Here is a 23,557-nt window from a genome sequence, read left to right on the forward strand (position 1 = left end):
GGTGCATCAATCTCCACTTTGGATCCACAACTGTCTGCAACAGTGGATCTCTCAATCTGAACAGCCTCTGAAGCACCAGATGCATGTATGCAAATCTGGTCTTCGAGGGACGCACCATGTCTACTATGCTGTGGCTCCTGAAGATTGCCAAGGCCTGGTGTTTTTTGCGGAAAAAAGTGGTAATCTTAGACGCATCAGACACTGTAGGCTACACCCAGGGAAGTTTGCCTATGTCCTCCATGAGAAGGTCTAGGCAATGTGCAGCGCATGGTGTCCACACAATGTGCTTGAACTCAGCCTCCACCATATCCCCCATGGCCTTGCAATTGGAGGCATTATCAGTGACCACCTACAATGAGTCATGACAAGATATTAAATGAAGTGTGGACATTATTACGTTGGACAATGTATGCAAAATTCAAATGTGCATGCCACATGGTCAGGAATCAGTTTCTACCTGCACGACGTTCTTCTCCCCAACCTCCTTGATGGCCTGGCGAATATGTTTGAAGATGAACTCCGCAGAAATGCGTTCTCCAGCTTTCCCTGCATCCATGGCTCGTAAGAAGTATGTGCCCAAGCAGGAGGAAACAAGGATATTGATAATGTGGCGCCTCCGCGTGTCACTCCACCCATCAGAAAGAATAGTGCATCCAAATTGTTGCCACCCAACCTTCACTAGAGTCAATGCTCGGTCTATGATCTCTTTTTGGTCATCAAGCATGGTAGTGCGCATCTTTTGGTAGTCAAGACCATTCCAGGAATCTGTAGCACCAACCTGTGAAATAGCTCTCACCATCCTCTTCCATTGATCAGTCTTCAACACATTGAATGCAATGTTGCACTCTATGAGAGTCCGCGCAATCTCCATCTCTGCAACTTTCTGTCGCTCTTTTACCCATGAATCACTGTGTACACGTGATGGCAATGTGGTTTGCCTTGGGCCACGTACACCCTCAACCCCACCTGCACTTGCTGTTGAAGCACTAGCACCCTCATCCTCAGCCTGTGAAACACGAGCTCTCTTTCTACTAGTGCCTGCAAATGATGGCGCTGCAGACGCAGAGCCGCCAATATCTCCAAGTAATGCATCTTGCAAGGCATCCTCTGCTGTTGTTGCTGCTGCACGTGCTCCCCCTGACTGTGACGATGCAGTAGATCCTGGAGGAAAATGCTCCAAAATCAAGGCATCCCTCAATGCTTGCGGGATAGTCTCGCAACCCCCACAATGTCCAGTGGTGCCAATACCAGTGAGGTGCTTCAAAACCCTGGTAATTGTACTGGTCATCTGCTCTCCGCAGTACTTGCACACCCAAGTGCGAGTCCCTGAACCTGCTTGGCCTCCTGTGTTCACAACTCTCAGGACATTGGTGTGCTCGGCCCAAAGAGGATTAGGTCGACGAGGCATGATAACTCTGCAACACAATTAACGCAAACTTCAAAGTTGAATACAAAACTTACAATCTTTCGCGAGGTCACAACTCTAGAGTGCCTCCTTCAGGCTTGCTGACTCCAAACACAAAGGGAGGGAGGGAGGGAGAACCTTATCGGCGGCGTTCCACACTTCCTTTGTCTCTGGGCAGACTCTTGAGACTGAGTTCTAACTTCTGCTACTCTGTAATGTGGTAATAAGATAGGTTGGCTTATAAAAAGGCTCGCCCAAAGAGTCCGACCAGGCGGATAAGCAACCGACGGCCGAATTTTTTTTTTAAAAGCCATGCACGTACGGAATCGTACGGTACGTACGGATTCCGTACGGAAGTACCGTACGGTACGGAAGGCAGCCGGACGTACGTACGGAAACAACTATGGTTTAAAGTAAAGTCTACCGCCCTTTTTGGATTGAACAGGCTGGTTTCAATCGGTGCTAGCCACACCCCTCATTTGTATAGCAGGGCTGTTGCCAAGCACTGAGGTCCTTAAATAAGGCTGCTTGCTACTCTCAAAAGATCATCGACAATAGCGTGCAATCGAGTGCCCGTGATCCCTTGCTAGAATCACTACTCAACCTCTCCTCTCACAAGAGATATTTCATGAAACCACACAAGAAACCCTTGATCCAACGGACCCAAATTAAGATGTTTATTTTTTAAGAGTTTTAAGAGAAAAGAATTATTTATTAAAAGCATACAATCTACAAAGTTAGATTTATAACTTTCTTACAACAACCACAAAACACACACACACACACACACACACAATCAAAAGCAAAAGACAACAAATACATAAATCAAAACAAATTAAAAAATAAAAGACATGACACTCAAACAAACCAAAAATCGAGACGAAAAGAAGCTCTACAGAATAAATAAAGATACAACCAAAATTACAAAAAGACCCATTTTTTTTATTTATTTTTTTAAGTTTATTTAAAACAAGGAATAAAAGTAATACACACATAAAATCACATCGACGCATGAGTATAAGATCGCTAGCTGTTGGGGTATGCACACCCTCCCAATACATCTTCATGAAGCTCAACAGTTGGTCACCACTCGGATGAAAATCAAAAAGATTTGCATGTCCGCAAGATGACTGAAAAATATACCTTCATAAGTTCAGAATAGTCTGAACTCACGAATTATAAGAGAGAATAACACACTCATAAAACTATAAAAGCAAGGGACCAAGAAAAGAAAAGAAAAACAAAAACAAACTAAATCACTTTGTTTGCTACGAAACAAAACTAGATAAAACAAAACATTATTAACTTAAAAATGTTTTTAAAAAAGGTATGTGTAAAATAAGTTGACGCAACTTACTTGGCTTAAAGCAGGTACTCAACTTTAAGCAAAAAAGGATAAGACATCTTAAAAACTTAATCCTAAAAATCAAACTTCACACAACAACTTCTAACGGAGCACATTCTTAAGTCCTCAGGTAAGCTAAATACGAAATCGAAAAATGAATACTACTACAAACCTACGAAGAGCAAAGAACCAAACTTCACAATATGTGATCTCAACTTCGCTGCTTGTCCAAACAAGAAGAATAAGATTATCACCTTTATCATGCATAGCTTGGACAACAGCTATGACATCCCTACTCACGTCGTCAGTGCCCAAGAGTAGGTGCAGGTTTATATAGGGTCATTCATGCTTTGAACGTACTTGAAAGACTGAACTGAAGAAAGAGAGAGACAGGAGAGAGAGAGAGAGAGAGAGAGAGGGAGAGATGAAATGTTATATTAACGTCTTCAAAAGGCCAAAGTGACCTATGAGACCAGAAAGTTACAATGTGATGGATCTGATACAAAGTCAGAGTAACAAAATAACAACATAACAAAACAAAAATATATACTATGGGATCCTAGACTGGTCGATGTGAACTAAGCAAAATGGGCAGCTTGCTGGGATAGCTAAATCCCAGGAGATCTAGCATCGGTCGTTGGCGGATCTCATCAATCTCCTCCATGGTCAGTAGTCTGACCGGGCGTCGTGCATGCCTGGCCAGAGTGCTCCGAATCTTCTGATGTAGCCTCCGTCGATGTTCTGTAGTCCTCCGCGGTCGTGGACGCCTGGATTTCCCCAGTTCAATCACTCGGTCGATCAATGTGCCTCTGGTGTGAGACGAAAGGGAGCTTCTCGAAAAAATCTCATCGTCAGCAAACGTCAAAACTAGTCAACCCACAAGGGACTGACGCAAACGAAGAAGCCTACACCGAAAGTGAGGTCCTCAAGTAGGGCTATCCCTCCCGAGCCAACTGGCCCGTAGCAAAAGATCACCAAGAGATCGCTGAGCTACTGAGGAGTGTCCTATCCCTTGAGCCGATGGTAGAGTGTGAGAAGGGTCGGGAGATGCGGTGACTCTTCAAGAATCTCCTGTTGTAAAGGGTCAAAACGGTTCCCTATAGGAACCCAATGTTGTTGGCCGGCCACCAGGGAAACGGTGTGTCCAGCCCGTCCCTGATAGCGACGGCCATGTACCTGCTACTCATCATCAGCTGGTTGGCTACCCGTCTCTGAATGAATGCAAGCCTGTGTACCTTGGGTCTCTGTCTGTTGTGCTTCGCCAGCCTTGGGAGGTTGAGCCTGCGAAAAGGGTCTAGATCTCCTACGAGGACAGGCCTTTGCAAGATGGCCCATCAGTTTGCTCATGAAGCACTGGTTCAAGACAATCTGAATACGCGACGCTCTGACGGAGCCATCCATCACTCACCCTAGGTAGAAGAACTACCTTTGGCAAGAGTGGGTGTCCCGAACCAAAGCACATATTGTAGGTAGGTATGCCTGTGGCTTTGGCAGCAACAACTAAAGTTGCCGCGCGCAAGTCTCCGAGATTGTCGCACATCAAAAGCTTCGTCAAAACCATGGCGCCACTATCGAAAATGAGCCCTGACTGCCCGGATAGGAGCGGGTTCATTGAAATGACCTTGGAATCCATCTCGAGAGTCTCAAACTCGATCTGGTCGTAGCCACGTCCGAGGAGTTGTATGTCAATGATCTTTCCCACCTTCGCAAGAAGGCGGCGGGCCTGGAGAAGGTCGCACACCTCGCCTCTGCAAGGAAGGCTTCCTATAATCTTGCAGATGAAGAGGTGGCCTGAAGACGCTCCACCTCTGCTGCAAGGGTCACTTGCTCCATCAGCGATAGGGCAAGTCAGATGGTGGGCTCTGCAGAATGGCTTCGTCTGAGTCCCTCAAGGGTGGAGCAGGAGCCTCCATCCGTATTTGCTGCTATGGAGGAGGACAACGACGGGTCGACGGCGAAGTGAATCGGAAGCGAAGAAGACACGACGACGAGACCTTCAAGAGAGGGGGGGAACTCTGAGACCACAAAATTAGAACTAACTTGGGATTGATCAACATATACATAGATTGTTTTGCATGATATGCATACGTTATGGTTAGAATGCCTTAAAACTCATTGATTCAAGTACTCTTGCAAATGTGCAATTGCTGGAGTATGTCTATAGAATTTTATCTTGATTCACCAATGAGGTGCTATGAATCTTGAAATGACAAAACTTAGTGCATCAAGACATCCACTAGAGATTGCTAAATAAGTCATAATGATCACGACTTGTGTCTAAGACCTCAACTCAGATAATGATGCGGATGTGATCGTGATTGTTTAGTGACCTGTCTTCTTTGTGTTAGTGCATGGTTTGAATATTCCAATTGCACGTCTGCAGAGAGTAAGTGTCTAAAGAGTGAATTCATTGTTTACTTTCTATTTTGCAGGCATAATCGAGGCCGATTACTCTTTTGTTAAAGGGGAAGGAGAGGGGGGGGCACGCTATATGTCACATAGTGATGACATGGCATGGCTATCCCAACCGGATGAGGAGCAAGGGCACAGATAGGAGCCAGACCAAATCAAGGAACCCAAGTCTGACTCCAGGTGCACATGAAATGCCGCGCGATTCGCGCCATCGTTCGCAGCATAAACATGGATGACGCGGCAGGCCGTAGCGAGATGACATGGCAGCTCGTCATGCATTGCTTTTAGCCAGCTTACTGAAGGTGTTGACTTTCTCGGCAATAGCTTTCGATTTTGGAGCTTTTAGGCGCCTTGGTTTCAACAGATTTGCTTTTCAGCTACGTGCCTTTAAATATGAGTTGTGGGGGTGTACATCCACGGAGCAACTCCCTGGATAATTAATGTAAAAAGAAGTACCGAAAAGGGCACCTGACTTGGGGGCCATTGCATTTAGGTATAGAACTACACTCTACCCTGTCTCAACTTCAATTGTTTTGAAGTTCCAAGTGTTGCGAGTTTACAAGTTCACGTGCTTGTTGTTAATTCACCGCCTCACCAATGGTTTTCCGGTTAGAATTACTCCTCTTTAAGAGGGGTATATGGGAAAAACTCATGACGTAGCACACGCACACCAGGAAGCACCAGACCTCCCAAGAAAGACTATAGGAACCCGTAGATTGCACCGCAAAATCCACAGCAATTTCGGGACTATAAGGATGGTGGCATGGCAATTGTAGGGATGCAAGGTGTTTATGTAATAGCTCACGCGGTGAACTCCGCCTCTCACATGTCCCTTGCAAAATCTGTTGTGACGTTGTATTAGTTTGGTTATGGTTTGCCTCTTCTAAGTCAGTATGTATTATAATTTCGATTCAGTCTTTGGCTTATGTTAACAATTTTCTCTTTTGTCTTTTGTTGTTGTAAGTAGTCCGGACTGTAGGATTAAGTCTGCTATCCTTTTTGTGATTGTTGAAAGTTGACTACTTTTCTGTCAAGTAAGCTTCTCTCACTTTTTTTTTGCTTAAGCCTTTTCTAACAGAATTTTCAAGTTAGTAAACCTTAGGCTGTACACTTAAAATGCAAGATGTGAACTCATAATGCAGACAAAAATCTCTCCTTACCACAAAATTTAAGCAGCATATGGAAGATCATCATAGAGTCATAGACACTATGAGAACACGCGCGCGCACGCGCACACACACACACACACACACACACATAAAATCCTTCATAAGGCCAGAATGAACTTACGTATTATAAGAGGGAATAAAAAACTCATAAAAATACAAAAGCAAGAGACACCAGAAAACAAACAAAAAGACTAAATCACTTTATTTGCTACTAAACAAAGAACAAGCGAGCATAGAATGAAGCACTACATTGACACTAGGTCCATATATTCAATCTTCAAAGACGTGAGAAATGAGGCAGCCTGGATGGCATTATGCACTGCCTCAGTGAACAGTTTCTTATTGTCGCATGCTTCTGTCCACTTGCACTTCTGGTTCATCTATTGATTCAGATTCTTGGTCAAAAGAAAGCAAGATGAGAGTATATCTCTGCATATTGGCTCCTAACTAACCTTCTTCACGTCAGACTCCCTATGTTTGTGGATGAAGTATGCAAGCTGGGCATGGAATTAAGCATGCGGTATCTACTCAGAACTTGAACTGTTTTCTTAAAGAGAAATCACATGCACTTCTCGATGCTCCAAACAAATGCCCATAGTCCTGATTTGAAGGCTCAACTAAAAGTTCAAAGTCTGAAAAACAATGTAGCCTCCCTTTCAGATAGAGGCATCACACACGCAGAAAGCCAAAGACTTTATGTAGATGGCAAGGCGCTTTTTTAAAAACCATCTACAGTATTCCAAAGAAAGAACCTACAATGACATCAAACTAGCCTGCAAACACAAACTTTTTACCTCAATCCTTAATAAGCAGTTGTAATGAAATGTCCTGCAATTCCTTCCCATGTACTCCATGAATCGCAACATGCGAATGCAATTTGCATGATGATTAATTTCTGCATTTTTCTCCACTAAAGCATCAAAGAGCTGATCAGTGCCCCTATAGCCACCGTCTGCTCCTTTCAGAAATGTTTCAGTGGCCTCTTTCAGATAACCCGATTGTAGAAGGTCATCTGATAATAACAGAAAATATGAGTTGCTGAAACATGAATGGGTGCTATAGCTTTCACATCGCATACCTATGTAACACATGGCTTGGAACAATGAAGTTAAAACAAAATAATCGACATGGCAACAGAGATATACCAACAAAAGACAACCATGTAACCTGTCCACTTAAATTAAAATGCTCCATTGCAGCAAGAAGCTGCTCTCCCTTTTGTTGATTTCCAACTAAAGCAAAGGAGCTCGCTACAGATGTGAAAGTTTCCTGTAAGGGGATATGACCTGAGTTCAGCTCTCTTTTGAGAGCATGCAACTGCAAGTCAGAAACAATAAGGCCACATCAGTAAATGAATGGTACGGAAGGCCTAACACGACCACTTCAACATTTTAGTGGTAAGAAAACAATTTGAGTAGATTTTGTTTAGGAGAGCATAAAGTCATTTGTTAATGGTATGCCTGTTGCTTCATGGTATTTAAAATTTAGGTCCCACACCCACAAACTTTATTAATGATGTAGTGAACCAACATAAGTAAGCCACTAAACAAAAACTATGACTTCCACTGCAGAATAGCATATTGGTGTGTTTTCCAGTACTAAAAGCATGGAGTACAAAACAAGGTATATAGCAGTTTTCCACTTTCCCAGAGTGGTTGTCAAATGTGCAATGGTCTTGTTTACCTTTGATAACTTCGTTCGTATAAGAGACTTTACGTATACTTGAGAAACAAGTCGTGTTAGATCTCAGCTGCAACAAAACTGTGCTAAACCGAGTTCCCTGTTTGCTTATATTCCCGAATCACTAGTCAAACTTGGTCGATAAACAATAGGCTGTCAACTCTCTTTTCTTTGTTTTTATCCACCCTAAGCACTGCGTGCATAATCTGTTAGCCAACTCCTTTAGGAAATATTGGACTGTGGACTATTTGCATAAGTGTGCAAAAGACAAAACCTTCTTGAGATTCTGGTATAACCTCTTACAATTGTTTGATTGGCAATATGCAGGTGCCCCCTGATACATACAGAAACTGAACACCCAAATTGAAGGAGGTAGGAGGTAGCAAGCCAAGGTCAACAGTGATAGAAAAGCAAATGAGCATTATCGACACCTTAGCTATGGGACACCTTGTCCTCGAGTTTGAGAAGGTTATAAGAAAGAGAGTACCAAGAGAAGTTAAAGATTAAAAACTTTCCAGTGAATGAAGTTGGCTGGACCCACAAGACAGGCTATAAAGTGTTAAGTCATAGTTAACTTGAACAAAGGCCCAAACAAGTCACAAAGAGAGGGCGGACAGAGTTCAGCTCATTAGAGTATAAGCCACTAAGCCTTGAGGTAAGTTCCCCTGGCAGCATTACTTTTTGAATCAACTAAAGAGCGAGTACAACCACCCTTAGAAAGAGAGGGCGCCCTATCTCTTGAATAATAAATGTGTTACAATTGAGTTCAAGGGGTCCTTTTAGAGGGCCCCTATTGCATTGATTCAACTTGAACAAAACAATTGCTAGAACAAAAGCAATAGCTAAAAAACAACTAGGCACTAGGAGGAGCTCACAGCCTTGCACGTGTGTAGCTGGCTGATTTGCAATTGATGCATAATTTGCACCGGGTCGTGGCAGTAGGTGATGTGGCAATGGAATTCACGGGGGCTATATGGAGAGCAACAGCAAGTGACGTGGAAGCAGTGCACATGAGGTTTTTCACAGCAATTTTTTTATTAAAAAAAAGAAGCTTTTTGAGACATGCTGTTTTTAGAAGACTGCTTTTCGTACGGTTAGTTTAAATATGATGCCCGTTGTAAATCGGATTTTGAGAGTGAGCTCTCCAAGCAAGTGTTACACTTGTCTTGAATACAATAAAATAAAGAAATACACGCAGGGGGACCTATTTTGGGGTCCAATAATCTCCGAGAGTGGTATTAGAGCCTTGTCAATTGTTCTTCTATTCTTCTATGGGCAATTCAATCCCATGACTACAGCAGACTTGCAACATGGAAGCAGAACCATCATTTTGCATATGAAGAAGAAGATATTTTGCATTAAGCTGGTCAACCTTTCACCTTAAGACTCATCTAGAGGCCTCAAATAGAATAGGGAAGAAGAAGATACTTTCCAATATACTGGTCCAACCTTTCATGTTGGACACATCCAAATGCATCAAATGGAAAAGCTTTACAAATCAACTAGTTAACTGTTACATGCTGGTCTGAAATTTTACATCAAACTCCTCCAAATGTGTTAAGATGCAAATCACCTCTCTAACTTGTACAAACCAGTACAAAGAAGTCTATTGCTCTCATAAACTTTTAAGTTTTATGAATTTTGACTCTACAACCACCCGACATTCCACGGTGTCATGCCCCTTTGTGGGCATGAGATGAAAGATAAGGATCTGCATGCATTTTTGAGTTTTGCCAAACTCACAATTTATGACAGAAAGTGTTATGACATCAGGTTGACTGGAATGTATGCTAACTGCGGGTTTTGGGGCCATCAAATGAAGTTGCTATATGTAGTCCAGGACGTGAAGATGATGTCAAAATGCTGGTTCATAGGCTAAAAGTGTAGTGCTTGGCACGCTCTCCATGCTTGTCTTTACGGCTCGTCAATCGGAGTCCGGACGAGGAAGATCTGGGTAGTATAAGAATTTCCGGGGGCCGCCTCTACTGTTCTTGGACCTACCTCGAGACGTGTGCCAAAAAATTGAATTAAGCTTAACAAGTTTGGTTGCTAGTGCAACATGTGCTTTGCAATGCTCAAATCGGCCATTAAGAGCTCAGCTTATAGCCAGTTCAGTTCTCTCTGTAGTTTTGGACATCCATGAGCAGGGATGCAATTAATGTTGAGCTCGACATTGCTTTAGTCAATATCTAGGCCAAATTGGGCGACTTGCAATGCTTTGATTGATATGTTTGACAAATGTGATGCTTTCCGAAAGTGTTACCATATACATGTGGTAGTGATGTGTGTGAACACACTAGGACCGCCAGGGCATCTTTTCCCTCTTTAGGAGGTTTTTTCCCCCCTGCATTGTATATACGCCCATCACTCTAGGGCTATCTATCTTTCCATTGCACACTAAGTAACACATCTATTGTGTGCTTTGAGCTTCCTTCGTCTTCTCCAAGCTGTGCGCGTTTCTCTGCAACCCTAATTCCAACAATTGGTATCAGAGCAGCCTACAGGTTACGTCCTCCCGAGCTTAGTTGCCAGCTGCTCCAGCACACGCCTGCTCACTTTCTCCGATTACAGTGAGGTTTGGCGAGCGTTCGCAGGTCGACAAATATTTCGCTGCACAGATTTCTGATTCGGGCTCATTTCGGCCTCCGTTTCCACTACAGGCAAGTCTGCACAGGCAATTTCGTCATTTTCTGCAGAATTTTTGTCACTGCCGTTTTCTGCATAACAGGTGCCTTACAGTCTTCTACAATTTGTGCTATATAGCACGTGTTGTTCCCGCTCCGTTTCTCCTATTTTCAGGCAGTTTTCACATCAGGTGCAGCATTTACCATGGCTGACAACAACACAGATGTCTTCAAGATGTTTGTTGCTGAGGCCAGGTTGGATGGGGACAATTACCCTATGTAGGCTTATATGATGCAACACGTTCTTGTATCAAAGGGCGTCTGGAATATTGTGCAAGGCATTGATGTACGTCCTGGTTCTTAAGGATGTAGGCGATGTTGAGGATGTTGCAGGTCTTGCTACAAGGATTGCTGCTATTAGAGTTGTTTTGCCTACGGCAGAACAAGCTCATTGGGATGTAAAGGATGCACAGGCTCCTGCATTGATTGCGTTGTCTGTGAAGCGTACTATTGTTCCTCACATCCATTCAGCAAAATCTGCAAAACAAGCTTGGGATATTTTGGATGGTCTTTATGCAAGTCGCAATGAGTGTAAAGGGCTGGAGTCGAAGATTATGCATGAGGAAGATAATATGGACACTTTCCTTGCTAGTGTCAAGGATATCAATGAGCAACTTATTTCTGCAGGTGAAGTCATTTCAGACAATTCCCTTGTGCAGACTGTTCTTGATGCCTTACCAGATTCTTACCAGACTTTTGCTAGTACTTGGAGACTTATGACCCAAGAAAATCCAAAAGTTGTCAAGTTTGATGCATTATGCACATTGCTGTTGCAAGAGTCACTTTCCAGAAAAAACAGGACTAGACAGCGTGCAGTTGAACAGGCTTTTATTGCTTCTCAAAGAAAGGGTGGTAACAGCAATGCAGCCACTTCTTATGGTTCTGTTGCGAGTGGCAAAACTTCTGTTCCCAATGCTTCTGTTGGCAGCACTTCGTCTGGCAATTCTGGTGATAAGGGCAAAAAGAAGATGCGTTGCCATTATTGTAAAGCTAATGATCACTTGATCAAGCAGTGTCCTAAGTTGAAGGCAAAAGAGGCTAAGAAGAAAGAGGGTGGTTCTACTGCAAATGCTGGTTCCACTACAAATGCAGCCATTGTTGAGTCTTCTGTGAAAGGAGACTGTAATGCTGATGTTGATGCAGAATGGGCTTTTAGTGCAGAGTGCACTTACAATCCTGTTGTCCATGATGCATGCATGTCAGTTGCTGCAGATTCACATGTGTGGTATTTCGATAATGGTGCTACAAAGCACATTACCTCACATCGTGAATTGTTCACCTCTCTCGAGTCTGTCCCTCATGGGAATTCAGTCACTTGTGCCAACAATGCCTCTTATCCAGTTTAGGGAGTTAAAAAGATTGTGCTTACTGCTGCTAATGGCAGTTCTTTCACACTTGTTGATGCACTTTATGTACCTGGGATCAAGAAGAATCTTTTGTCTGTATCCGCACTTGCTAGACTTGGACTTGTAGTCAAATTTGTGGATGACAGATGTACAGTTCATGATCTCAATTTTGGTGATGAAATTGTTGCATCAGGCCTTTTGTGCCGTGGGCTGTATAAGCTCACTTTGTATGACAAGTGTGGACAAAATTTTGCAAATGCAGTTACGAATTGAAGGGCTATTTCAGATGCAAAACTTTGGCATGCGCGTTTTGGTCATCTGAATTTTGTCAGTTTGCTGCGTTTGTAGAAATCTGATATGGTTGCTTCTTTGCCGCCTCTTGAAGCACCTGTCAAACATGTTTGTGAAGGCTGTATTCTGGGTAAAATGCAGCGTTCTAAGTTTCCAAAGGATGGTTCAGCTAGGGCCACATGCAGGTTGCAGCTTGTGCATAGTGATGTTTGTGGACCCATGCAAATCCGTCCTAGGGCTATTACCTGTACTTCGTGACTTTCATTGATGATTACTCCAGGCATGCATGGGTATTTCCGCTTAAAGCGAAGTCCAAAGTTTTTATGTGCTTCAAACAATTTCTAGGCTATGGCTCAAAATGTATCGAAATGTACTACGGATACCCTCCGTTCCAATCGAGGGGGGAAGTATATGTCTCATGAATTTAATGCATTTCTGGCTAGTCGTGGGATAAAACACCAACGTACAGTGCCTTATACACCTTAGCAAAATGGTGTTGCTTAGAGGAAACACGGGTCACTTACGGAAATGGCACGATGTATGGTCAAAAGTCAAGCTTTGCCGCATTCTTTTTGGCTTGAGGCCATCATGTGTGCCACTTATGTACTAAACAGGTGTCCTACAAAAGCTTTGCAGTCTATTACTCCATATGAAGCATGGCATGATAGAAAGCCTTCTATTGAGCACATGCGTGTTTTTTATTGTTTGGCATATGCTTTGGTGTCACAAACACAGCGCAGAAAATTGGATGATAAGGCTGTCAACTGTATTTTTGTTGGTTATAGTGCTAAAAGCAAAGGTTACGGGTTGTATCATCCGAAAATGTTACAAATCAGTCTATTATGACTACTATGCGTTTTCTTTGTGCATTGGCAGCTCATTTTGGTTAGAATGTACATCAATCAGACATTGTTACTGCTTTCTTGAATGGTGACATATTTGAGGAAGTTTCCGTAACGCAGCCTCGCGGTTTTGTCAAGAAAGGACAAGAGGACAAAGTGTGCAAATGTAACAAGGCTTTGTATGGGTTGAAGCAATCTCCTCGTGCTTGGTATGAGAAAGCTGACACTCATTTGGTCAAACAAGGCTTTCGTAACAGTCCAACAGAAAGCACATTGTATGTAAAGCGTGCGGGTGATGTACTTCTCATTGTGGTTCTTTATATAGATGATTTGCTGATCACTGGACCAAATGAGAGACATATTGCTGAATTTAAGGCTGATTTGAATGCTACTTTCAAGATGAAAGATTTAGGGCTGTTGCATCATTACTTGGGTATACAGTTCAAGCAGTGTGATGGTGGTATTGCCTTGTGTCAAAGAAAAGTTACATAGAGACATTGCTATGTAAATTTGGACTTGAGGATTGCAAACCTATTGCCACTCCCATGAAAACAGGTTTGAAGTTGAGTCTACATGATGCTGGTGATCCTGCTGATGTCACTCTTTACCAAACTGCTATTGGCTGCCTCATTTATGTATGCAACACGAGGCCAAATATTCAGTTTGCAGTCTCACAGGTCAGCAAATTAATGCATAGCCCAGGGTCTAAGCATTGGCAGGCTGTCAAGAGGATTTTCCGCGGGTCTAAGCATTGGCAGGCTATCAAGAGGATTTTCCGCTACCTTAGTGGCACTTTACATCTTGGCTTGTTTTATCCCAAGGGGAGATCATTGCCGCCAGACTTACATGCTTTTCGGACTCAGATTGGGCTGGTTGTTTTGACACGCGAGTGTCCACAAGTGGTTTTTGTTTCATGCTTGGCAGTTCATGTATATCATGGTTGAGCAAGAAGCAACCTACTGTGGCCACTTCGAGTTGTGAGGCCGAGTACAGGGCAGTCTTCACAGCTACGGTTGAGTGTGTATGGCTCAGACGCCTTATGGCTGATTTGGGTGTTGGACAGGACACTACCAACACTATCTACATTGACAATCAGAGCGCATTGGCAGTTACGAGAAACCCAGTTTTTCATGCTCGCACAAAGCACATTGAGGTGCATTACCACTATGTCAAGGAGAGGCTCTCAGCAGGAGAGATCAGCTTGGCTTATGTGCCAACACAGGACAACCTTGCAGGCCTTTTCACAAAGGCATTGTCTCGTGAGAAGCTCGAAGCTTTCTGCAAAGCTTTGGGCTTACTTCCCTTTGTGGACTGATCATGTCCTCAGGGCATGGCACTTCCCTTTACTGATGTGCCAGCTCTCGTTCACTGCATCACTCCAGGGGGGATTTGTTACCATATACATGTGGTAGTGATGTGTGTGAACACACTAGGACCGCCGGGGCATTTTTTCCCTCTTTAGGAGGTTTTTTCCCCCGTGCATTGTATATACGCCCATCAGTCTAGGGCTATCTATCTTTCCATTGCACACTAAGTAACACACTCTATTGTGTGCTTTGAGCTTCCTTCGTCTTCTCCAAGTTGTGTGCGTTTCTCTGCAACCCTAATTCCAACAGAAAGCACAAGCGGTTCTCAATGGGCTTCTTATTCGGAGAGCCATTACTTGGAATGAATTGATTGCTGTATATGCCCAACATGGCTGGTGCAAGTAAGCCATGTGTTGTTTAAACCGGATGCAAGGGAAGGTCTTTCTCCAAAATGCTTTCATCTATGCTTGCATCTTGAAGGTGAGTGGCCTCACAAGGCATCGATATGGGCGAGAGAATTCACGGTGTGAATGCTAGTCATGGGTTGTTGGAGAAAGATGCCATGCCTAGCAATACTTTGGGTGGAATGTATGCCAAGGGGGGATGGCCGCCCAACAGGTTGGGGTATAAATGACTTAGGCCTTCAAAGGCCGTCCATAGTCAGTTGGGGCTCCAAGGCAAACTTTTTATGTCCACAAACAGGTGGCTAGGACGCAAATTCCTCAGGCTATACCAGTTCAGCCAACCACCTTTCCGAGTCCAAATGTGGCTCTAAATGGACAAGGAACTACCTTCCAAGCTATGCATAAGGTATTTCCACCACCCACGGTACATCCTTGGTATTTCAGGGGTGGATCTGTGTTTCAAAGCATGGTAGTTTGTGCGCATGGAAATCAATAGTACATGCCGGGAACAATCTTTGGGGGTATGCAAGGCATGATGCCAAACCCCATGTATGGTAAAATCAGCTTACAACCAGGTTTTCAATGCACACATGACCAATTCAGGATGCCACAGGGTAATTTTGATATGGCTGCTTTTTCCAACCAGCAGGCAAATATGGCATCATGAATCCATGATGCTAATGGCCAAGGAGCACAAATGATCCTTAGCATTGTACCTATGTTAGACACACTTCCCTATGACAATCTGACAGTGTTGGACAAGCCGAAACCATACAAAGAAGGTGGTGCAACTGTGGAGTTTGATACTTTCAGTGGTTTAGAGGACAAGAGGAAGGCTCTTACCTTCCTCCAACAGTTTGATATTGCTTATGCAGAGGGGAATTTTACAAAGGCTTCAAAGGTCTGCAAAGCTTCCACTTTCTTGAAAGGAAATGCGCATTCATGGTGAACGACATTGCTGATGCAAGGACAGGCACCCGCCACATGGGTTTACTTCAAACAGATATTTGCATCTGCATGGCTGTCAAAAGAGTTTGAAATTGATGTCATGACAGATTGGCACCGACTCAATTCGGCTACTTGCAAAAACTTAGAGGAGTACAGTCGGAAGTTTTGTGAAGCATTGCTTTCAGTAACTTCCTAAAGATTTGTGCCATTGATAGAGCAGATAGAGAAGTATTGTTGTGGACTTCCTAGAGGACTCAGAAATTATTGTAACAAGAACAGGGTAGCCACCCTTACTCGGCTTATGGAGGTTTCCAACATTGGTCATGCTTTCTTGAAAGAAGAAGACAGTGGATTCCAGGGCAATGTGAAAGGGGGTTAGGCAAAGAAAAATTCAGCAAAGAAGCCCTTTGCAAAAGTGACTCCTGAAGCTTCCTAGGGGTCAAGAAAACAGCGAAAGCTAAGGACTCAACCGAGATGTCTAGAGGATAGGCTAAGAAACAAAAGAAGCGTTTTGTGCGCAAGTCTTTCGAAGAGAAGAAGGCTTTATTTATTTTCGAAGAGAATAAATGCTTTATTTACAAGCAACCTGGTCACTTTGCTGCAAATCGTCCACAGAAGAAGAGGCCAGCTAACTCAGAGGATAAAGAGGACAAGAGAGGAAAGAAGCCCAAACCAACGGCCGGTTTAGTGCAAGATATGGTGGGGGATAGGCTAAACTTTGATGCTAGTAAGCTATGCAGAGCATGGGGTAAAGTCAGGGATCAAACAACTCGGTCAGAGCCCGGAGGCACACAAGCCGTACATGCATGCCCTAGACCTGTGAAGCAGCAAAGGGGTGTAAATCTAACACAAACGAGAGAATCACTTAAAATACTTCACAACTTTAAAATTAGAGTCCACAGGCCCCGGCATAATTCCGTGCCCGAAGGAATTGGCCCCAAAATCTGGCGCCCCTTTCGGTAGTTATTTTTATGTTAATGCTTGGGCAAAGTATCAACACCCGCAGGACCTCTACTCTCAGACTCTGCGTCTAGATGCTCTGTAGAGTGAGCTTAAAAGCAGTTAAATCCCAAAAGCAACTATTCCAAAAACTGCCAAAAACGCAGCCAACGCAATCTGCGAAAATCAATACAATCTGCCATGTCATCAATTGTTAACGCAGTTCGCAAAAATCCGTACAGTCTGCCACGTCAACAATCAACGCAAATTCCAAGATTCCGTACAACCTGTCCATTGGTCCTGCGCGGATGGTCATGCCCCGTCATCGGTTTGTAACATTATCTTCTTCCTGACAGAAATTAAATGGGCATGTTTGCTAAATTTGCAAATAATGGTTCATATACTATCATTCCCTATCTGCGTAATCCGAAGATCAAAGATAAAATCTATAGCAATACTTTTCCATGGCTTATACTGAATGGGCATGTTTGCTAAACCTGCAAATAAAATAGGCATGTTTGCTAAAGCTGCAAACAATGGTCCATATACCATCATTCCCTATCTGCGTTATCCGAATATCAAAGATAAAACCGATAGCAATACTTTCCCATGGCTTATCTAGAATAGGAATGGTTGTAACAACCCTAGTGCTTTTTGATTGTCGAACTTGGTCTGTTGGTAAATTACGCATGCTCCCACAAAGGCATCCACGTCTCTCCTCAAAGTAGGCCAATAAAAGAATGTCTCAACCCCTTTCATAGTTGCATCAATACCACCCTGACCTACATGCGATGGGACATGACTTTCTATCATAACCTTATGTTGCAATGGCCTAATGACACATAGTCTTCCATGCATCTATCAAAGTCAACGATGCGGAAGCGTAGAGGCCAAGGGGAGTGAGCACGAGCGAGAGAGAGAGAGAGAGAGAGAGAGAGAGAGAGAGAGAGAGAGAGAGGGGGGGGGGGGGGTGACACCACTCAGCTTCGCCAGTGGATACCTATTACCCTACTCCCTTCGGTCTATAAGATATTAGCGTTACTGATCAGCCATCGCTTGCGACCGTTCTTACCAGATATTATTCACACTTCTCAGATAGGCTTTGTCATGGATCGATGCATACTGGATAATATCTTCACTTTTTATGAGGCAGTAGAGTGGGCCAATCATCTTCTAAACCTCTCGCTTTTTTCATCCTTGACTTCGAGAAAGCATACGATCGTGTTGAGTGGGAGTTTCTCGAAGGATCATTAGCCAGGATGGGTTTCCCTTCGAGATGGATCTCAAGCATTTCCGCTCTCTTCAGGACTGCTAGCAGTGCTATTACTATTGGTGGTCGTGTCAGTCGCAGTTTTGAGCTCTCTCGATCTGTCCGTCAGGGATGCCCTTTAGCAGCATACCTGTATCTGTTTGTGGGAGAGACTATGTCCGACTTTCTTCGTGCTCAGAGTCATGCATTTCGTGGCTTGACCATGCCAGTACCTTCAGCTCCGGACCTTATCGATCAGGAGTTTGCTGATGACACTATGCTGATGTTGCGTTATTTGCTAGCAGCTCTTGATGCCATGCGGGGAGCCCTGGAGGTTTTTTGCATTGCAAGTGGTGCACGCATTAACTGGCATAAATCCTATTGCTTATTGGTTGGCAGTGATGACATACCTACTTGGGGGGTAACTGATGGTTTCACATGGCTACAGCCAGATCAGACATGCAAATATCTGGGCTTTCAGGTTGGATTTGACGTTACCTCACAGCAGTGGTAACAGGTTGCAAATATCTGGGCTTTCATGTTGGATTTGACGTTACCTCACATGGCTACAGCCAGGTCAGACATGCAAATATCTGGGCTTTCAGGTTGGATTTGACGTTACCTCACATCATCCAGCGGTGGTCCGTGCGGTCTGTGACTGCTGCAGTACACAATATCTTCGACATCGGCTTGATCATCTACGAGCGTACAATCCTTGGGAGACCCATTCATTCCAGCCATCATTCGGCAGTTGCGCACTCCAGAGGGGGTGGTGACTTGTGGTTTGCTATGGACACACCTATGCACTCATCAAAGGAGTTCACACGAGATATGGCCAGGCTCATGGCATATGGGATTTGATAGAATGAACCTCATGAGCATGAAAGAGGAAGATACCATTTCTATCTATAACTAGAGATATTGGGATACCTATTTCCGGAAAGTATCTTTAAAAGAACAAATGGAGAGATATTGTTGTGGTCTACTAAGCTGTCTGAAGCAAAAATCTGCTATTATTCAGAAACTTATCGATCATGTTCTAGACAGTTTCTCAATGATGTGAGGATCTTTAAATTATGCTATGGACGACCTAGTGTCCAAGACTGCAGAGAAAGATGCTTCAAAAGGGAAGAAGATAGCCTGAAATTAACAACTTCAAAACATAAACATGCCAGATCTTGCATGTAAAAGCAATTGGTGATAGTTTATTGTAGCGAGACTTACCGCCCCTTCGGCATCTCCTGACCTTGAGTATGAAACAACAAGACCATGAAAACTTCTCGGACCTGGGTTCAATCCTACGGCCACCATATCTGCAAACGTTGCCTCTGCTCCTACAGGGTCACCTTCACGAGCTTTAACCATGAGATTTTCCATAAACAAGAAGCGGAGATCGTTCTCTGCACATGATTCCAACCTCTCAAGCTCAATAGGCTGCCAGATTGAGCGATTTCTGTGCTCAACATCCCCTCCCTGAATTGAACTTGCTGCATTGAAAAACATATCATCTTCATCTCCTCCATCCCATCCTGTGCTTCCAAAAGTAGCTGTGCCATCTCCATGAAAGGTCCCACCCACCCCTGTACCCAGGCTAGAAGAGGCAAAGACTCTCCAATTTCTCGCACGCAGTTCCAGGCATTTGTCAACAGCTGCATGATGGCAAGTGGAATGAATGTAGTCAGAGCTATGAGATGAGAGTGTGGCACCAGAAGTTTCTGTTACTCTGAAGTGTTGAAGTGAGCCAAAGTCTTTTTGCGGTCTTGTGGCAGGATGCTCGAAGAAACTCAGATAGGAGGAATACCGGCTCCCTAGTGGTCCTGCTCTTCTTCGTCTGCCTTTGCGTATATGCGAGGTAAAGAAAGATGATGGTGGTTGCCAGCCCAGAGACGAGAGGTCCTGCTGTTGGCATGACTTGCAGGTCAAATGTGAGAAGGGAGAAGAAACAGCCGCCATAGCCACCACCAATCTCACTTCGACGAACAAAGCTCAGCCGCCTGCTTACCCATTGCCTCGCTCGCTGTCCTCCTCCCTGGATAGGCCTAGAACCTCTCCAAACTCTCACTTTTATGAAAATATAAATGAAGCTTCTATCAAACTAGAAAGGAAGCTTCTGTCATGGAAATATAGCACAGCTTAAGATAGACAAGATTAGGAGACTGAATTACGGAAGTTTCAATTTATTGAAAAACAAGTGCAATGTGAAAATACTAATGCAAAAACTACTAACACGGATGTTAATGATGTTGTTGCCAATTTTCCCTTCCCTCGAGGTGGACCTTTGAATTTCCCTAGGGTGCCTTGGAGCGGTCTTTGCACTTGGAGACTCTCCAAGGCCAGTGTCTTGACTTTGTACACGAGCACAATTATGAAATCCTTAATGATAAATGTAATGAAATACATTGCAAGATTGTGCTTGGTTGCAAAAAATTTAAAGTTAACTACAAGGGAGAATAATTCTTTTGAAGCTCGAGAAAATTGGGGCCTTGAAGTTCCTCTTTGAAGTTTGAGGTCGCCTTTGAATGCTTGTTGAAAAAGTCTTGGATCTTCTTTGAAGGCCTTTGAAGGTTCACCTGTGAACCTCGATGTTTTGATGCCCCGAAAAGCCTCAAACTCTTTGTAAGCTTTCTTTGAAGCTTTGCTTTGTGTGCTTGTCAAAGGCCAAGGTGGTGCTTTAAGCCTTGCTTGGTGCGAGTCTTCTGCTCATGGGACTACACCCCTGAAAAGCTGAGAGCTTTGCAGGTGGCAATGCCTCTTGTGGCTTGAAGGCTTTGGAGCTCTAGTCTCACGAGAAGCAGGGGCCCCATAGGGGTGCTTAGCGAGGCTGCAAGTTCACAAGAACAGTCCCTTGCGGAGCCAAAACGGCTTCAAGTGGATTTTATAAGTCGTGTGCGGATGTCAACCAAAAGAGTGTGCTTGGTGTGCACATTTGCTTGCGGGCCCGCCTTCTAAACTCATTGGAATTCACCGCCGGGTTGAGATCCGTGGCCAACGCAGTTGGCTTAAAAGGGGTGTCAACAGCAACTGATCATGGCCGGCAGTTCGGACCCGAAAGTCAACTAACTTGCAGACGATCCTACATCTCACGTCCGCCCAGGAGCCTTTTTTGGATAAAATTAGGCAATGTGCACCTTGAGCACACAACCTGCCTGCACACAAAATAAACTTAGGGGGTCTAAACCCATTGGCCCACGAGGCCACATTGTGGAGCTTGTCAAAAATTACTTTATTATACTTGATTAGCAGAGGCACATACACAAAAGTACACACACACCTAATTTCAGTAAAGATTTGGGGATGGAGATGAAGGGACTCTCGGGCTCGGAATGGAGTGCTTGAAGGTTCTATGGAAACCTTGCAAGGAGCACTTTGCAATGAGGTGAGCAATGCATGGTGATTGCAAAGTTGGAGAGGCTAAGTGCAGATGCAAACTAGGAGAAAATCGACACAAAAACTGACCAAAAAATGCAAAACTTGGATACTAATCCTCTCCCTAATCAAGCCTATCTAGCCATGGAGGGTAGTGGCCTCTTGGGTGTGCCAAGGACATGCCCACACATAGCTAGATTAGGGCTTAATTAGTGAGAGATGCAACTAGTTATAAAAAATGCCGATGGATCGTAATGATAGTTAAGAAATGCTAATCAATCGAATGGAGATGCTAATCACTAACACACTAATGCGTAACGACAAACCTAGCTAGCAGAACCGAAAGCTCTCATACCACTTGATGGGAATGGGATCGTGCTAGCTAGGATGGATGAAAGAGAAACATCGTTCACACAAGTGAGTGTGTGTTGGCTAGATTATCACTCAAGCGAATTAGGTTCCAAGATCAATTAATTTGGACTCTTCAACACGATCTTGAGTATTTGCTAAGCCATCACAAGATCACCATAAATAAGGGAGATGTAATCCAAAATAAAGCTGGTTTATTCATTCATGAAATGAGCTTTAAGTAGCTCTACGGCTTTGCACCAATGCATGTGGGATAATTCCACATTTTCTCTCCTTGACTCATACTCTAGTACTCTAAGACAAAGCTCACGCCTTACACATTTCACGCGTGATGTCTGCAAGATGGTAATACATTTTTCATCATATACTGGATACAAATTTGGTTTTGCACATTCGGAGTCAGATGTTCTATCACTTACTTTGGGTATTGCAACCACTTTCTTTGTTTTGCACACATGGCGAGTTCTTATGAGACATGTGTGGTGCTAGATTGTGGGTAGCATGTGCCATCCAAGATGAAAGGTAATGCTAGGGCTATCGGTTGAGCCACCTACCATCTAGCTGGGCCCCAACATAAGTAGATTCCTATGACAATCATTCATTTTTATGTGTGGGGTTTGATTATTATTTTTCTTGTTTATTAACACAATGGTGCATTTGCAAATCATTGTTCACAAAGCTTCGACAACTCACCAAGTCTTCGTGCATGGAGGAGAAGGCCACATTCCATTCCCCAAAAAGGGTGTATCTAAGTGCATTATATGCCATGCCAATTGATCTTAGTCCCTCCATTAGTAGGGAGTGCCATTGCATACCTATAGTACACATAAATTGCTACCTCTAATGATGTCATTTGCAAATCCTACCATTATGATTGCTAAAAATTTTGATGTTAAAGAGCCTACTCTTGGTACTTCCTTTCCCTAAAAGGTGCCATAAGTGCATCTAGAGGTCAAGCTTATCCTAATACCTCCATTAGTAGTGCAAGCCATTACATACCCACTATAGTATAGGGGTAGATTGGTACATGTGCTGCAATGGATTCTTATGTTTTGTTTTATGAGTGTCACCATATATGTGGTAGTGTTGTGTGTGAACACACTTGGGACCGCGGGGCACTTTTTCCCCCACTAGGAGTTTTTTCCCCTCGTGCATTGTATATATGCCCATCATTCTAGGGCTAGCTTACCATTCTATTTGCACACTTAGAAATATACTCTCTGTTGTGTGCTTTAAACTTCTTTATCTTCTCTAAGTTGTGTGTGCATCCTTACGACCCTAATTCCAAGAATTGGTATCACAGTAGGTTGCGTCCTCCTGAGGATAGTTTCGAGCATCGCCAACACCCCTTGCTCACTATCTCTGGATTGGGTGAGCTTTGATGAGCGTCAATAGGTTGAGTAATACTTTGAGAAATCTCGTAGAGCTTGGTGTGCTTAGAATTTTAATTTACGCTCATTTCAACCTCAATTTCCACTACAGGTAGTACTGCATAGGCAATTTTGTTCTTTTGTGCAGATTTTTTGTGAGCACTACTTTTTGCATAATAAGTCCTTACATTCTTCTTAGATTGTGCTACATAGCACGTATTAGTCATACATGGGGATAGCTACCCAATGTGGGCTTACATATTGATGCATGTTCTTGTGTCAAAGGGCGTCTGAAATGCTGTGCAGGCTTCTATGGATACAGGCTCTATTGAGGATGTTGCAGGTTATAACATATTTGTTGTTGTTAGAGTTATTCTGCCTATGATTGAGCAGTCTTGTTGGGATGCTAGAGATGTGCATGCTCATGTTTT

The 23,557-nt window shown here is 43.6% G+C and overlaps 2 protein-coding genes across 2 annotated transcripts in view; both read right to left on the bottom strand.

The window, feature by feature from the left end:
* Nucleotides 1-20,098, bottom strand: part of PTAC3 (plastid transcriptionally active 3) — a 112,526-nt gene extending 92,428 nt beyond the window's left edge. Inside the window, exons 1-3 of the mRNA XM_086499254.1 lie at nucleotides 19,246-20,098; nucleotides 7,477-7,648; nucleotides 7,126-7,343 (exon numbers count right to left, since the gene is read on the bottom strand). Coding sequence (XP_086355380.1) covers nucleotides 7,126-7,343; nucleotides 7,477-7,648; nucleotides 19,246-19,974 — 1,119 coding nt within the window. The 5' untranslated portion in view covers nucleotides 19,975-20,098. The remainder of the gene's footprint in view (nucleotides 1-7,125; nucleotides 7,344-7,476; nucleotides 7,649-19,245) is intronic.
* On the bottom strand, nucleotides 209-2,108 carry LOC147426123 (uncharacterized). The gene is made up of 2 exons (XM_086499255.1): nucleotides 458-2,108; nucleotides 209-349 (listed from the first exon to the last, which is right to left on the bottom strand). Exons 1-2 carry the CDS (start codon nucleotides 1,406-1,408, stop codon nucleotides 209-211), a joined length of 1,092 nt encoding a protein of 363 aa, XP_086355381.1. The 5' UTR covers nucleotides 1,409-2,108.
* Nucleotides 20,099-23,557: the final 3,459 nt, after the last annotated feature.

The sequence above is a fragment of the Adiantum capillus-veneris genome, chromosome 24 (genome assembly GCF_014529385.1).
Source record: "Adiantum capillus-veneris isolate H3 chromosome 24, ASM1452938v2, whole genome shotgun sequence".
Lineage (NCBI taxonomy): Eukaryota > Viridiplantae > Streptophyta > Polypodiopsida > Polypodiales > Pteridaceae > Adiantum > Adiantum capillus-veneris.

What these genes read in the sequence shown, in the direction of transcription:
- LOC147426123 (XM_086499255.1), bottom strand. Translation starts at nt 1,408, where the DNA reads ATGCCTCGTCGACCTAATCCTCTTTGGGCCGAGCACACCAATGTCCTG. An exon ending in GGGAGAAGAACGTCGTGCAG is followed by an intron (nt 350 to 457) that starts GTAGAAACTGAT and finishes GACTCATTGTAG; the next exon opens with GTGGTCACTGATAATGCCTC.